General features: G+C 41.7%; 1 protein-coding gene across 10 annotated transcripts in view; it reads right to left on the reverse strand.

The window, feature by feature from the left end:
• The window catches only part of plekha7 (pleckstrin homology domain containing A7), a 138,411-nt gene that overhangs the window by 12,884 nt on the left and 109,522 nt on the right, over nt 1–16,005 (reverse strand). For 5 of the 10 annotated variants that reach the window (XM_011475777.3, XM_020703800.2, XM_011475783.3 and 2 more), the window contains 11 exons: nt 15,428–15,609; nt 13,395–13,940; nt 12,547–13,099; nt 10,284–10,367; nt 9,786–10,028; nt 4,519–4,572; nt 3,333–3,398; nt 1,774–1,854; nt 1,272–1,421; nt 917–1,018; nt 702–813 (listed from right to left, as the gene is read on the reverse strand). In XM_011475777.3, coding sequence (XP_011474079.1) covers nt 702–813; nt 917–1,018; nt 1,272–1,421; nt 1,774–1,854; nt 3,333–3,398; nt 4,519–4,572; nt 9,786–10,028; nt 10,284–10,367; nt 12,547–13,099; nt 13,395–13,940; nt 15,428–15,609 — 2,173 coding nt within the window. The remainder of the gene's footprint in view (nt 1–701; nt 814–916; nt 1,019–1,271; nt 1,422–1,773; nt 1,855–3,332; nt 3,399–4,518; nt 4,573–9,785; nt 10,029–10,283; nt 10,368–12,546; nt 13,100–13,394; nt 13,941–15,427; nt 15,610–16,005) is intronic. The other 5 variants (XM_011475780.3, XM_011475778.3, XM_011475786.3 and 2 more) reach the window with 5 other exon arrangements.

Here is a 16,005-nt window from a genome sequence, read left to right on the forward strand (position 1 = left end):
GTCGCCGTTTCTCATTTCACCCGTTTTTGTGCGTACGCCTGGGTCAGAGCTTGCGTGGAGGACCGCACAGTTTCCCCGTCAAGTTTGCTTTTTATAAATCTCAACTATTGCGTAGAGAGTGGCGTACGCCTTCTTTTGTGCGTACGCAACGTTTATAAATGAGGCCCCTGAGCTGGAATCTGGCTCAAAACTATGGCTGGATAATGCCAATATTTCTTGCCTTTTTTCTGCTTGCGACAGAGTGTAAACAGAGAACTCTCACCTCTCTGTCCACAGCTCAGAGGCGAATTTCTAGGCGAATTTCTGCCACTTTGCAGAAACTATGTCCTAAAAAAACATTTCTGGCTAAAAATCAATTTTGGTCGATCGTGGTGTTAACACTCCAAAAACTGAATCTCATATTAAAAAGATTCATCTATAAAGAAAAAAAAGTCTCATTTTTTGCTTTGCAGGAAAAATAGGAATTTAGAATTACGGTATTTAGAATTTATTTAGAATTAAAAATAAATAAGAATTCTTGTTTTATTGATTTAGGTTAAAAACACCAAAATCATAATTAAAAGACCACTGGGAATGATGTTACAGATGATCAAAAGATGATCAGAGTGGGTCTTTAAGAATTGTTACCGTTTTTTTCTTTAATTTATGTACAATTTTTCAACTGTCACTAAATCTTTTCAAGCAGCTGGTAGCCTTCCTACCTGGGTTCTGAACCGAGTCAATCGTGATCTTGTAGTTGGTTTTGCTGGAACTAAGTCCAGCCATGACGTCCTCGATCCTCCACAGCTCCCTCTTCATTTCAGTTTTCTCCTGCTGGGCAACAACAAATGAAGATTCGTGAACATCAGACTACCGTTCTGCATCACACAGACATTCTTTCAAACAGCAAAGGGAAGCTAGAAGCACTAAAACTCACCTGAGGGGTGGCGCTGTTGTTCATGTGCACCTGCAGCGCCAATCTTAATTGCTCCACTGATTTTTCAAGCCTGCAGTACTCTTCCCATGCAAGAGACATTTCCTTCAATACAGAGGACATGTGTTACCACAGTTCTATATGACTTTTTTATTTCTTTTCTTACTTACAAAGAAGATTTAGCTTGAATATCCTACATGTGGGCTTTCATATTTCACTTTAAGCACAGTTTAAAAATGGTGCCAAACTATTACAGCCTCCTCTAGCCAGTCGCTGTAATACCAATATCCTTTATTGACTCTGCAACCAAGGACAGCTGCCAAAACACAGACATGCACGCTTCTGCAGATGTAGATACCGTGGAAAGACGCGATATTTGGGCCCTGATGGTCACCAGATCTTCCTGCAGCAGCCTCTGCTGGTAGGCTATCTTTTGGGCATGGGAGGGGTGTTCCTGGAACTGCTCCATCTGCTGATGGGACACATCCAACACTCTCTCTAGCTTATCCTGGAAAAAAGAGGAGCAGAAAAAGAAAAGGCATAAAACCAGAACTTTTGTAGACAGCCTGTTGAATTTTTTTTGACAATCCTTTGAACTGCCTGCAGGGGGCAGTGTGTTTCCACAGTCCACTGCAGGGTTCTTAAGGAATTCCTATTCTTATTTTAGGGAATTTGTCCAAAAGTACCATGGACTTCCTGATCATAAATGTATAATATTTTTTTTTAAATTTCAAAAGCAATGTGAGAGATCGAATATCAGAATACATGCAAAACTTTGATTGCAAACACAATTTCCTCCCCCCTTTATATCACCATTTCCGTCCATAAACAGATGAGAGCACTCGGCAAACATGGTGCACCTTGTCCTCCTTCAGGGAGCTGATTGTGGCCTCCAGGTCCTTGAGGATCTTGTCCTGTTCACATAACCGACTCAACTTCACCTGCAGGGAGAGACACCGAGTTGACGGTGATGTGGTGATGTGGTGAAATGCATGTGATGGGAATCCTAGCTCATCTGAATGTGGGTCTGAGCTTTTGAACTCTTCTAATGAAGACGCTAATTCATGCAGATAAACTTCCCCTCGTCACCTTGCAGCACAGGAATGTGCATCTTTAAGATTTGAACTTTTTTATATTCATCAACACCAAAGCAGGTTTTGCCCTGATGACACTTTTGATTTATGCTGCATGCATGGTTGTAGCCAAACCCGTTTGAAGGTAAAGTGTAGATTATTACAACAGTTAAACCAAATATTATGACTTAACGGCTCCATAAATGTTTGCTCTAAACAATGGTTTATAGATTCCGAGAAGCAGTCTCCATAGGGATGCTGGAGCTAATCAAGTATTCTATGTGCTCATAAATAGTTAAAGTAGTCGCATATTAAGTAAAAAAACAGACTAATCCATTAAATGGAAAAAAGGCTCTAAGAGCTACAGGTAATCATTTGAAAAATACCACCAGAAGGAGTTTTGAAACGTAGCCATTAACAGATTCTGCTGTTCCCTTAAAGCTACGAGTAAAAGCTTAAAACATCCTCCCACACTTGCATCTTTTGTTTGGCCTTCAGTCCTCTCATTTTTCTCCAAGCTAAATGCTGGTAATGTCTGCTCCAGACCTGAAGGGGCTCAATGAGGATTTCAGATTACAAATTACTTGATTTTATTGCTGCTAATGTGCAAAACATTCCTAACAAATGCTGCACATGTGGAGGGATTTTCAAAAATCTGCATGTCCTCTGATGGAACTTTAGGAAAGCTGGCCCTGTAACATTAACTGTATATGTTCTCATGTTCATTTATTGTTTTTTATGTAAAACAAAAACAAAAAATTGGATTGAGAAATGTTATAGAGAAAATTAGAATTTACTCAATGGGCAGGCTAAAGCAAAAAACAAAATGTTCTGCATTGTATGAAACATATTTAAGTAAGAAGGTTTCTATAAAATTCCTGCATTCTGGTTGATTTGAACTTTACTGGGGTGTACACACTGCCAAAACACAATCTTAGTAAAAAAGTCAAACGATTCTTGTTTAAAGAAAAAGAAACAGTCTTATTTTCTGTCTTGCATTAAAAGCAAAACAATCTTAGTTTGAGAGAACATCTCTTAGTGAGTAGAACGGATTTTTCGAAATAAGAATTCTTGGTAAAACCATTCATTTTTTTCTTACCCCTTTGGCAGATTTTTTGCCTTCAAAAAGAAAAACTGCCAATGCAGTAAGAACGTTTCACTTATTTCTAAAGGGGATTATTTTTGCAGTCACTGAGACAGAGATCCCACCTCATGATGGTTTGGATAAACATTTTTCAAGGAAATTTCCACATGTAAAAATAAAAATAACTAAAAATCCAAATGTGCTTTGTGTAGCCAAACTGTCTATAGTTAAAAAATCTTAATGACCCGTTTCTCATACTTACATCCACATCACTTTCTGCAACCTTGACAGGTTTCCCCGCCTTCTTTGGTGTCTGATTCCCAGCTACCTGTAAATGGTCAAAAAGCGTTTGCAGATGTTAATTGGGTGCACATAGAGTGCACATTTGTGCTGAAACGGAGGGAGGCCAGCTGTGAGCTATTACAGGGCAGAGGCAGACTGTCAGTGGTGCGTTCTCTTGCCCTCATCAGCATGACAAAATGAGCGAATTCTGGCACACAACATACGCTGTTGCCACGAACGACACAGTGGCTATGGAGACTTTGAAGCCCTGCACGAAATGACTATTAAACCCAGATGGCAATTGAGAACCTGTGACTTTAAAAAACTAAGCGGCACAATAAAACAGGATCACTATTAGCATTTCTTTAGCTTGGCAAGGATGAATTCTGGAGCCTAGGAGCTAGTCTGTTGGATTATTGTCAAGGAAGTGCAGCGATTCAGAGACGATGGTATAAGCGGCTAGCTTTTCAACCACCGGGCCACAGCCACAACACATGCACTGCCGAGCCGTCCCATGCCCAGATTTCAACAGGTAACATCGCCACATGTCGCTCCGGTGTCGGAGCGGGGAGTTCAAGCCTTGAATGCAGCGCTGCCAAGCAATGGGATGGGTCTTTCTACATGACTGCTTCTCCAAAAACATGACAGCTCCACTCTCACCTGCACGCACACACACACACACACACAAACATGCACTCCATTCCTGCTTTGACGGATGTACAAACGTGCACAAGCAGAAAGGCAAACAGACACGCCACGGACCACTTTTGACCTTTCTAGTCGCTGAATGCACACACACGCACACATACGTACACGCACGTTTGCATAAACACATAGAGCTTACGTTCATTAGAGGCCTGAGAGGCCCAGCAGTGCAGTGCAGTAGTAAACTGTGAACTGCCAGGATCAGGGGCTCTAGAGCTCTGATCTGGGAGTCAAAAATCAGAGACACAGAGCCGCAGTCACACAACGGCGGCTGCTTTTGTGAGATGCTTCTAAAGCCGATCAGGAGGTGGTTACCCCCAGTAATAGCTACAACATGTGCAGTGGTCTTGGATAAAGGGATCAGGAGGCATGTCCATGCGGAACACCAAGTTGTTTAATTTGAATTAATATGTTAATGAGAAGTGCATCAAAATAAAATGAAGAACAGATGTCTTCCTCACCTTCAGGTCCAAACACTCCAGGTCCTTCTTCAGCTGCATGTAGGTATCATCTGCCTGGAAAGAACATAGCACCGCTGATTACGACCAATGCATAAGGAAAAACATGAAAGAGGAGAAAAGCACTAGAATCTTCCTCATCATCTTCAGGATGACTGTCAGCAAAAGATTTGGAGAGATTTGCACACAAAGTGCGACACGTTGGCTGCTGTTACGGCCCCATACTGTCATGCACTGCTACGAACCCACACATTTAAAAGAGAACGCTTTTGATTCCATCCTTAAAAAAGACGAACAATTCCACAGCAACACACAAAAAAAGCAGCACAAACCAGACTCAAAGCGGCGGCGCTTCAAATGCATCTCACATCGACAAAAAAACAAAAAAAACTCGACTTAAAGACAAGAGAAACGCATCCGAAGATCAGATCCAGCAACACATCCACAGTCTGCCAGCTAGCTAAAGCATGGGATGGCTTTGTGGATGTCAAAAGTAGAGACACAACATGCCATGGAAGAGAAGGATGGATCTCAGCAGCCAGGCCAGAGCTCACTGACACCAAAGCAAAGGAGCTTTTTATAGAGGTTGCCACTAATTTACTGATACTAGGTTGTCAGACGTTTTATTTTAGTTTTGATGTGAAACGTTTTAGTATAGACTATGTGTTTTCCTAGCTTTGTTGGTCCAGAAGTAAAATTTTCACTCTGCCCTCTCAATTTCATTGTTGATAAAATGAATGTTTTTGGATTATGGGTCTTAGATGTTGGACTCCGTCCAGGACAGAGTTCTTTGTGCCTCGAGCACGCTGGTCCATCACCTTTTGCGCCGACTCCTAAGGAACATTTCATCGCTACCAACCGAAGTTTGTGCTCCTGCATGGAGAAATGGCATCAGCTGACTCAAAAAGCGGCTACTCTGAAGAAATTAATCGCGGAGAATAATGATTATTCTGAGGTAAGAGTGATGGATGAAACCTTTCACACTAAACAGATGAAGTAGGAAACACGGCTCCTGGTTTAAGGCCGGAGTGACAGAGAGACACTCCTAATGTGCGGTAAAAAGTTCGCTACGGTGCAGTCTACTGTTCTGAATAAAACAGTCTTTATACTGAAAAATATTCTTTAATAATAGTTTTATAAAGCATCAGAAGGGTTTTTGATGAGGAAGGATTGGTGACATACATTATTAGGCCGGGGGGGGGGGGGGGTTCTCGGGGTTCACGGATTCGCCGGTGTCTTTGGTCCCTAACCCCTGCAAATACGGAGGGAAATAATGTCCTGGATTTTGTTATTGGAGATCAAGTTAAATTATAACCTTATATATAATAATATATAATATAGAATTTATTTATATTTATTATAAATAAAAGATCAAGCGGCGAGCGAACCCCCTCTTGCCTGCCCCCTTTGACCAGCCTCAGTAGTTGATTGGCCGCTACACGCACCTTAAGGCTCGTACACACTGGGACGAATATTCGCCAGGCGTTATTCGCCAGCGTTTTTCGCCATGTTTTTTGTGTTCACACCCAGGCGATTTTCGCTGACGATGAGCCGAGCGAACATGCAATTTCATTCAACTACCCCTGGCTGCAGCCTGCAGAACTGCACAACATAGTGGAATGCTGGAACGCTGAGGAATGTGTACACGCTGTGGAATGTGTACACGCTGTGGAATGTTAACCCCGCCCACATTGAGCCCGTCTTCTTCATTGGTTTTACAAGTTTCCATGTGCAATATTGCCACCTACCAGTTTTTAAGGAGTTTTTCCTTACCGTGAAGGGGGGGGGGGTCTAAGGGCAGGAATAACAGTTTAGTTTAGTCTGTTTTGTTAAAGTTTAGTATTTTCCCAATGCATTCTTTGTATTCATGATCCCCTTTTTATTGTTTTTCATTGCGCTAAATAAAAAAATATTTAATTGAATTAGAGAATTTATAGTGATTCCTGTCTTCTTATGCCTTTTATAAGTTTCCATGTGCATGTATTAGGGAGTTAATAAATGTTGTCTGGCCTCACAGACTCAAAAAAATAACTCATTGGATGAGCTCAATTTAATTGTGGGCAGGATTTCCATCCAATAAATATAAGTAACCCCACCTCAAAGAAAATTCTTCCATGTAACGAAATATAATCGAGTTAGTCGAACTCAATTTAATCAAGAAAGGCAAAGGAAAAACATCATGCAACAGAAGTCTAAAGCCAGATTCTAACTCAGAACCTCTGTAATATAAACACGCTAACTAAGCCGCTGAGCTATCACTCTGGTGATGAAACAAGGCCGCCGGTATAAATAAATAGATTCCTTATTTCTATAAATGACGCTCTTCGTGTATCGTCTTATTGAGAGAAGCCGAGTTGAAACGATTTCATGCCACAGTTTCGTTTTTTACGTGGAAAAAAAGGAACTAAAGTTTTCACTTTTGAAAAGTCGAAGATTTGAAGGACTAATAGTCCAGGCATTACATTAGATGAAGGAGTTGAACATTTTAATAGTTGAATGGTTAAAATAGGTGAAAAATTGTAGCCGTGAGACGGCAAAAAGCATAAAGAGAAACAGGAAAACAGCATTCAACAGCATGCCCCTTACTTGAACTCAATTATTTTGGATTACTGGAGTTATAGGGGAAACTATTAATACATTTTGTGTTAGGTCAATTAAATGTAGATACAATCTTTTAAAATAAATATTTTTAAATAAAACAAACAGAATTTTATTGTGTTACATGAAAGAGGGGCTTGAATCATTTTTTTGAGTGATACAAAAAAAAAATTGCACCATTCAAATTTTCCTTCCCTCTGTTCTCTTTCTTCCTCATACAATTCACAATGACACAAAATGTGCTCCACTGATTCTTCCCCTTTCCTGCAATCACAACTGCTGTGACAAAGGTGAATCAAATGCACGGGCTCAGCGTGGGCGGGGTTAACATTCCACAGCAGACGGGTTCAATGTGGGCGGGGTTAACATTCCACAGCGTGTTCACATTCCTCTGCGTTCCAGCATTCCACTATGTTGACCCATTCTGCAGGCTGCAGCCAGGGCTTACTCATTTCATTCCCTGACATTAGATGGCGCTTAATGTAAACAGAATTACTCCTGTACACAAGGTGGCGCTGCGCAACTTTACGCTTCTTAAAGTCGCTTTTCACTCAGAAGAAGAGAGCAAGTATTTACGCGCTTGTCAGAATCATACAAAGAAAACATGAATATTTCAAGTTGCTCCAACTGGTGCTTGGTTCGGGGATATTTTAGAATGTCCGTCATTATTTCTTCGCGGCAGTGTAGACGCTACTTGGCGTCTATCTTCTTCGCTGGTAAGTGTGCTCAGCAAGGCAGTTTTGTGTTTGAGCGCCCCCAAGTTGTGTTTTACTGTAACTTCAGAAGCTCCAGACACGTGTGCAAAAGCGCCATTCTCATTGGTCGAATAGATTTCGACGCGACGCGTCGAAAAAAAAAAAAAACCCGAGGCGTTTTGTTTTTTTTGACGCTTTGACGCGTGGCGTTTTTTCGCGTCGGTGTGCACACTCTCATTGGTGCCCTTTGTTTAGTCGCGAGGCGTTAATCGCCGGCGAAATTCGTCCCGGTGTGAACGGGCCTTTACTCCTCCCCTTCTCTCCAGCTACCCTGGTCAGAGCTGCTTGTGACAAATTCATGAAGAAACTCGCTTTTTGAAAATGCTAGCCTTTCTGTTGGTTTTAGCTCAATAGCAACCATTTAATTTTTTGGTCCCTTGGGGGTAACGAACATGTCTGTCATTTTTTAAAAGAATCGGCAAAAGTAAACGTTTGGATTTTATGAGCAACTGAGGTTTTTTCATAATACAGTCAAAGGATATTTTATGTATTTTCGTTCAGCTTGAGCAGACAATTCATTTATTAAAAAAAATTAAAATCCAGTTTAAAATGTGCCAGCAACAGGGGAACACCCCTTTTAGAAGCTCGCCATGCTAACGCCCTTCAGAACCCACAACATTTTTCTCCAAGTAGCTTCCCAACGATGTTTGAGGGGTTAGGAGGTGGTAGATCGAAATCCTTAGGAGTTTTCATTTGTAGCAGGTACCGGTACTAAAGGTGATTTTTTGGGGGGGGAAATTCAAGATGGTGGTCCCCTCCGAAGGTCAAAAGTCAACAAAACTTTGGTTGTATACCTAACCTGGTGGCGTGTGTGCAAAACTATGTGACAATCGCATGAACATACATTTTTACAGTTTTCTAAATTGTGGGAAAATTAGAAAATTGCTAAATTTCACACATTGCCAAAAATGGTTGCCATCTCTCCGGTCCAGTGGCCATCCCATAATAATTTTAGAATTTCTGAATACCCCTGACACACGTGTTTTGTTTCGTTATTGGATTTTGAAGTATTGTTTTAGCCCTATAAGAGATCTTAGCCCCATTAACTGTTCTGATGGGTTCCCTCGCTGTGATGTCGTCTTTTTTTTTTTTTGGGGGGGGGGGGGGGGGGGGGGTAAAATTCATTTTACCAGGTATTAGTTAAGTACACTTTTTGATTCAATGAGGTTCATTGTGTCTATGAATTATACAACGTACTTAAATTATTTTTAATCAGACACTGGTTTGTTTTGTTTTGTAAAACGTACCGACACGTTTCGACCGACACAATTCATTTAGAAGACGACGAAGGCGGAAGGTCTTCCACCGAAACATGTCGGTACGTTTTACAAAACAAAACAAACCAGTGTCTGATAAAAAATAATTTAAGTACGAAGTACACTTTTTATTGCGTTGAGGAGTATGTGGCAGGGGTCAAATTTGCTTAAAGCCGAATAAGAAAGAAAAATGACACAAACAAGTCCTCAGAAGTCGAGGACTCCTGCGGGACATGAAAAAATGTTTATCCAAACGCTCACAATTTGGAAAAAAATATTGTTGTTATATTTCGTTGTGATATTTTACTCCAAACTTCACCAATCAAAGGACTTTTTTGTAGTATTTTAACAGTGACTAAGAATGTTTCAGTATAAAAGGTTTTCTTAGCTATGCTTACCGATCTTTTTTTTCACAACTCTTTAATCATCTGATAGAGTTGGCAGAACAAAGCTTTCCTTAATACTCCAACCTTATAATAACTTAACTGATGCTTTTTAAAGCAATTGATGAGTGATCAAAGTCAGAGTCTAATATGGAAACCAAAAAAAAAAAAAATAACTCAGGAACGTGTTCAATTACGTTTGACCTTGCACAATATTAAGTGGCAACCTCTACCTGCTCCTGATTAACTGAGGGGCTAGCAGGCAGGTGTGCCCCCACCTGGGAGTTTCCAGGGCCAAGTGGAGCTGATAGGCTCACATGTCCCTGTTGGGACACAGGAGACGGGCCGGCGCTGAGGAGGGGGCTGGAGCTAGCCGTGGAGGCAGCCAACAGGTGGTTCTGGAGGTGGGACTCTGCGGGACCATTGAGCCGCTGGAGCTGGGCTAACGCTTGCTGGCGTGCAGAAGCCATCTTTGCCTGATGGCGCCGCAGCTGAATGAGGAGCAAAGTGAGCTCCTCGGGCTGTCGCAGGCAGCACAAAGGAGGGGGGTCTCAATGCTGACTACAGATGCTCAATGAAACGGTTTTCATCTGAACTTTATTTTGGACTACATATTAAGAAAAGGCCAGAATACCTTCTCTCATTGAGATGAACAAACAGAGTCATGAAAAAACAAAGAGTAGCTGCAGAACCATGGCGGTTTATAAATTCATATCTGAAATAAACAGTAACTGCAAGGTTAAAGCATTTTGTTGGATTTAGTAGTTAAAACGTACCGTTTTTCCATGAAGGCTGGGAGCACTGACTGTGTGTGTCATGTAGCCAGATGGAGGAATTGAGCGTCTCTCCATGGTTGCAGCCTGAAAAAGATTTACAAACATGTTTGCATTAATTATTCAAAAAATTGAATGCCAAAGCACGACATTGAAAGGTGGGTAGAATTCCTTAAAGACCAAAGGCAACACAATGAGGAAAATGGATAAACTGACATCAATTCATTAACAACAATGAGAACAGAATCTGTGTTGGTTTTTTTTTAGAATGTGGTGTCAACTCACTAAGCATTTTACAAGCTACAAAATGGATTTTGATTAACTCACTCTAGTCATTAGTGGGCCAAAAGTGTAGTTTAACCTGGAAAGATCCATCGGTCACCAGACACATTCCGGGAAACACATTTAGATTTGTTCTTGGGGCCAAAATGGATTCCTCAATATGCCCAACATGCACGCTTTTGGGCTGTAGGGCCCACCGGAGAGTCAGGAGAAAACCCCTGTTAGCTCCAGCCAAACAAAATCAAACTTAGATCCCATTAAGCTTATTTGTGTTCTGATGCTCTGCCAGTCATCAGACGTCATGTGTCCAGAACAAACTGCAGAGACTGCATGAACACCATTAGGTGGTATTAAGTCATTTGAGGTTTATTTTAATGAGCAATTCATAACTTAACAGCTATAAGTTAAGTTTTACCTAGTGGCTAGCAACAGTAAAGCTGTCCAATGAAAAGGGGAATTTGGATTCATTAATTTGCCCACCTACACAAAACATGTTAACACCATTTTATTTGCGTAAGCTTTTATCATTGTTTTTCTCCAAATAATGCTTAGGTTTAATCAGAAAAATATAATGCATTTGTATTTTTCATTTCAGTTGGTTAAAAATGTTTTTTTGCCTAAATGAAATGACCCCAAGAGGACATTTTCATGTCAAACATCCTGAGAAATCCACTTAAAGCACTTTTAACAACTGTGCTTTGTATTTAAAGACCCAATCCGATGAAAATTGTGTTTTTTGTGTTTTCAACACATTCTTGTGGCAATATTCTGATAATGGAGGACACATATAAAGAAAAGTGAGCTTAAAATTGCATTTCTGAGTATTTCTTTATTCAAATCATTGTAAGTAAGGAGCAGACAAAACATGTCACTGGAAAAAACTTGTAGTTGTGATATACAAATTAATACGGCGGGCTACACTCTTTCTGCTCTGCTCCATTCTGATGCATCCACTTGTAAACAAATAGATCCATGTTCGTCTTTGTTTTCCTCGTCTGAGCTGGAATCTGGGTCTAAACTGTAAGACTGGACAGCTCCAATATTGCTCGCCATTTTTGATGCATTGCTATTTTTAGCCTGGGTGTGTGAGAAGCCGTAAGCTAGCGTGAGGGCATGTAAACAGAGAGCTTTCAGTAACGGGGAGGGGAAAGGGGGGTGGGGTTGGTCCGCGCTACACTCAGCTTTAGCTATGTCTTTTTTTTTTTTAAACTGATCAGCAAAACATAAGAACTGAACAATTTAAACAGTTAAATCCACACTTTATGCAGCAGTACACAACAAAAAAAAGCTAAACGTGCGCCGTCATCTTTGTGTCAAGAACACTCTCTCCTTTTTAAAATTCTATGCAAATTAATTTTGTTGTTGAAAAACTGCACACTGACTTATCATATGGAAAAAGCAGAATCCCTTACATTTAAACGTATATTTTTTTATTACAAGGAAGTAGGGCCGCATGATATAAGAAAAACATGCGATTTGTGTTATTAGTGAACAATATTGCGATGACGATATAACTTGCGATAAATGAACAAATAGCAAAACAACCAAAAACATGCTTTACATTTTACTGCAACAGTTAATTTGAATAAGAGTCAACATAACTTCAATTACACTCTAAATGACCCTAGTCTACATAGGAGGCGAGCATCCAACATAAAAGGGGTCCAAAATAATAGTTCCATCTGATTGGTCAACAACGTGAAGGTGTCCATCTAAATTTGTCAAATGCATGAAGGGATTTATTTGATTCGTTAAATACTTCAAGCTGCCATAAGATTTTTTAGCACATTTAAGGTAACAATTTATTGCAATTTTCGTCAACGTTTACGATATGCGTACTGCACAGCTTGATATTGTGATAGCGATACATATATTTGCGATTTATTGTGCAGGTCTATAAGAAAACAAGGTGAACTGGCTTAGATGAGTTTAAAGGACAGCTATGGATGACAGTTATCGAGTCTGGCATCAGCTGATACTTTACCTTGAACAGCTGAGACTTGCTCCTCCGAGGCGAAACAGTGAAGGGGACGTCAGGGGACGTATCACCCATGGGCCTGACGGTCACCCTGTCAGCAGGCGTGTGTGGCCTCCGATTGGGCGACAGGGTGTGGCTGAGGCCGGGTGGAGGTCCTGGAGGTGGGATGTCTGCAGAGGAAGGCGGTACAGACACACACCGTGGAGACCCGTCTGACCTGGATGCTGGAAAGGAGGGAGGCACAGCCGACAGGGACCCGGGGCCGAATGGATACTCTGGCGCCGGAGTGTAAAGCGGGGCTGTGGGGCTGGCATGGCGGAACAGCTGGCGCTGGTGCCATTCGTACAGCTCCCAGACGGTTTTAGACGCTTGCCCTCCAACACCTGGGGGGATGCGGAAATGGCTCAGGCGGTCCTGGGCATATTTGTACTCGCCTTGTCTGCCGGCTGGAGGACTCTGGTGAAGGTTTTTTGGCAGGGTCTGGTAAGCGTCTGTGGTTGTGTATTTGTGCTGGGTTGGAGGTGTGCGACGTGGGAGGGTGTTCTCTCTGGATGGGGGCCTGTTAAAGAACAGCAACTTTGAAATGATTTGTTTTTTTTCCAAAACCCACCAAACGAATTTTCATGTAGAAACCATAATTTATCACCGGAGCAGATTTCTGCTCACTTTTTGACACATGAACAGAGAACCTGACAGACACTTCTTTACATCTTAAAGAAAAACACTGCAGCTCCCAAAAAGCTTCCTCCACCTCAACAGGAGGAGTATGTGATGTGTTAGTGTCAACACCAATCTGTAGTTGGAATGGATGCATCTGAAATCATGAGTCAAATTCAATCATGCTGTGGACTCACCCCCTGTGCGCAGCCTTTTGAACTTTGATCCAATGCTCTACCTCTTCCAGAGTACTCCTTCTCTGCTCCTGCTTGAGCCAACTGTTTGCCGGGGGATCCGGGGCCCTTTGGTACGTCCCTGCTGCGATACCGTTGGGCTCCAAGATGGGGCTGGGGGTGGAGATGAGGCCATTCCTTGTGCAGACACTGGAGGGTAAGGTGGAGGTGGCCCGCGACGGAGCTCGTGACGGCACCCTTGACACGGGGGCTGAGACCGACACGTTTTCATGCTGGGAGGAGGCAGCCACTGCAGGGGTGGAGCCAAGGGAAGTTTGTGTATCCATTTCTAGAGTGTTTCCAGGGACGGGCTGCTCAAAAACATTGGTCCCAGGAGAGCTCATGTGGAGACTGCAGCGCTCCTCTGCATCACGGTGCACGGGCTCCAGAAGAACCTCGTGAATGATGGGTCGGGTGGTCTCAGTTGGGGAAGTCTTGGTCTTGTGATGGTTAACATGGTTCGTCTGTGGAACAGCCTGTTGCAGCACCTTTTCTAACTCGTCAGTAGGTCTGTAAAGAAAGGAAAACCACGATTTTTCAAAATAAGACTTCCTGTTGCACTGCATATGATCACCACTTTTGTTCTTTTCCGCTTTTCTGTAAAACCACATTCAAACAAGGTGAAAATTCAACATAAAAGAGAGTCTTTTACTGCTAACCTTAATGACAAGGCAAAAAAAACATGCAAACATTTTAAGCCAAAGAGGACGACACAGTCTTTCAAATCACAATTTGATTTTACAGCCATTAATGAAATATAATATGACAAGAAGCACTTAGCCTCGAGAAATCTTCAGATCTGTGACAGAAAATCGAACACAAAATTATGTCTACAAAAAAAAATGGAATGAGGAAACTTAGGTTATAACTTTACCATTAATAGCAGGTGTTTAAAACAGTTAAATAAATCAGCATAGAGGGAAACTGAACAAGATATACACACTACTGTAACCCAAAAAACTAAAATTGAGAAAAAAAATCCCACCAAACTGGAAGATAAACACATTTTTAATTGTTGGTTGATGCGTTCCTCTCACAGCTAAGGTGGTGTTGTGGGATTTCGCGCCTGCAAAAACTGCCTCATGAAGACGAATCACTGCATATGGGGTGTGTCTGAGGCTGCCAGAGCATGATGGGATGCGTTTAATCTTTGCTACCTTCTATTGCCAACACATAAATTATACATGAAGAATAGATGCAAGTTGAAAAACACAGCAATCAGATGGATCTCTTACAATGCAAAAAAAAAAAAAACATCAAATCCCCTGAACAGCACTGAGGTATTAGGAGAGGAGCCTGAGTGGAAAAACAAAGGAGAAGATTTTCAGAGGACATGCCGTTCAACACAGCAGATGAGAACAATAGCTTTAGGGGGAAAAAACTAAACTGTATCTCATAATAGCTGACATCTTTAAGGTGTTTTCATCTGATAAAACAATCAAAGCAAAGTGTAACCATTAACCGTGTATTAGAGTGAGTGAAACGTCATCTATTGAAGATGGTTCACTTTCGGCTCCAAGCAAATGACGCCGCCATATTGGAGCCACGTGACATCAGTAGGTAGTGCTTGGTTTTAGTCAGTCTAAGTCATCATTTCTATGGCAACCACTCTCACCAATCAGGAGTGAGCTTGTTGGAAATCCACACCCCTACCACTTAAAAGAGGGCTCCGGAGAATCTGTCAATCAAACCTTTTTGAACGTTTGATGTCAGACCACATACTTTTATTGAGGCATCTGATTGGTCAGTTTGTAACTTGAATAACTTTGACTACAGAAAAAATACCAAGAAAAAAAAGATTATCAAGAACATGTTTAAAAAAAGAAAGGTATCAGATTCTTCTTCTGGATTCTTAGAACCTGCATGTACTTCCTGTTTGGACTGCAAAGGAGGAGGGGTGAGACTTAGTCCAGTCCAGTTTGGTTGCAATATTGTTGTGAGACAAAGATAGCTAATGTTAACTCAGGTGTAGTGACTGGGTGGGGGTGCCGCCATACCTGACTGTTGTATCGATGTGGTTCTGCATCAGCGCAGCCTGGTTCATGGCCCTCAGCCAGGTGCTCATGTCCTCTTGAGTGTCAGCACTGAAATAGTATGTTCGCATCCCAGAGTGCTCCGCCTGTGAGCCAATCACAGAGCTTTGCTTGTAAATGTAGGAGCGCATGCCAGTGTGGGTAGCCTATGGAACGAGAGGGGCGGAGAGGTCAAGCTGTGGTCAGCGGCGAACAGAAATCATCAGGCAGACAGTGCGGTGGCCACAAACACAAGGCAAAGTCATGCTGTTCCAAAGAAACAACACCAAGGGCAACAAAAGACAAATGCAGAGTGTAGAGAAATACACAATGATAGCAACCAGTTGAGACCCACACCTCAGCAACTTCTGACCAATGAGAGAAGGCACAGGACATAGAAAGTAAGATGAGCTTTAGCTGACCTCCGTTTACCTCAAGAAACATTTGCCATTATCTTTTGCTGTGTCCATACAAATGCAGGAAAAAAGTGCTTTACATGTGTCTTTGTAAAGCAATATTTCAGAGTAAAGTGAGTCAAAAAAAGTAAAAAAGAAAGAATTAGA

Source organism: Oryzias latipes, chromosome 6 (genome assembly GCF_002234675.1).
Source record: "Oryzias latipes chromosome 6, ASM223467v1".
Lineage (NCBI taxonomy): Eukaryota > Metazoa > Chordata > Actinopteri > Beloniformes > Adrianichthyidae > Oryzias > Oryzias latipes.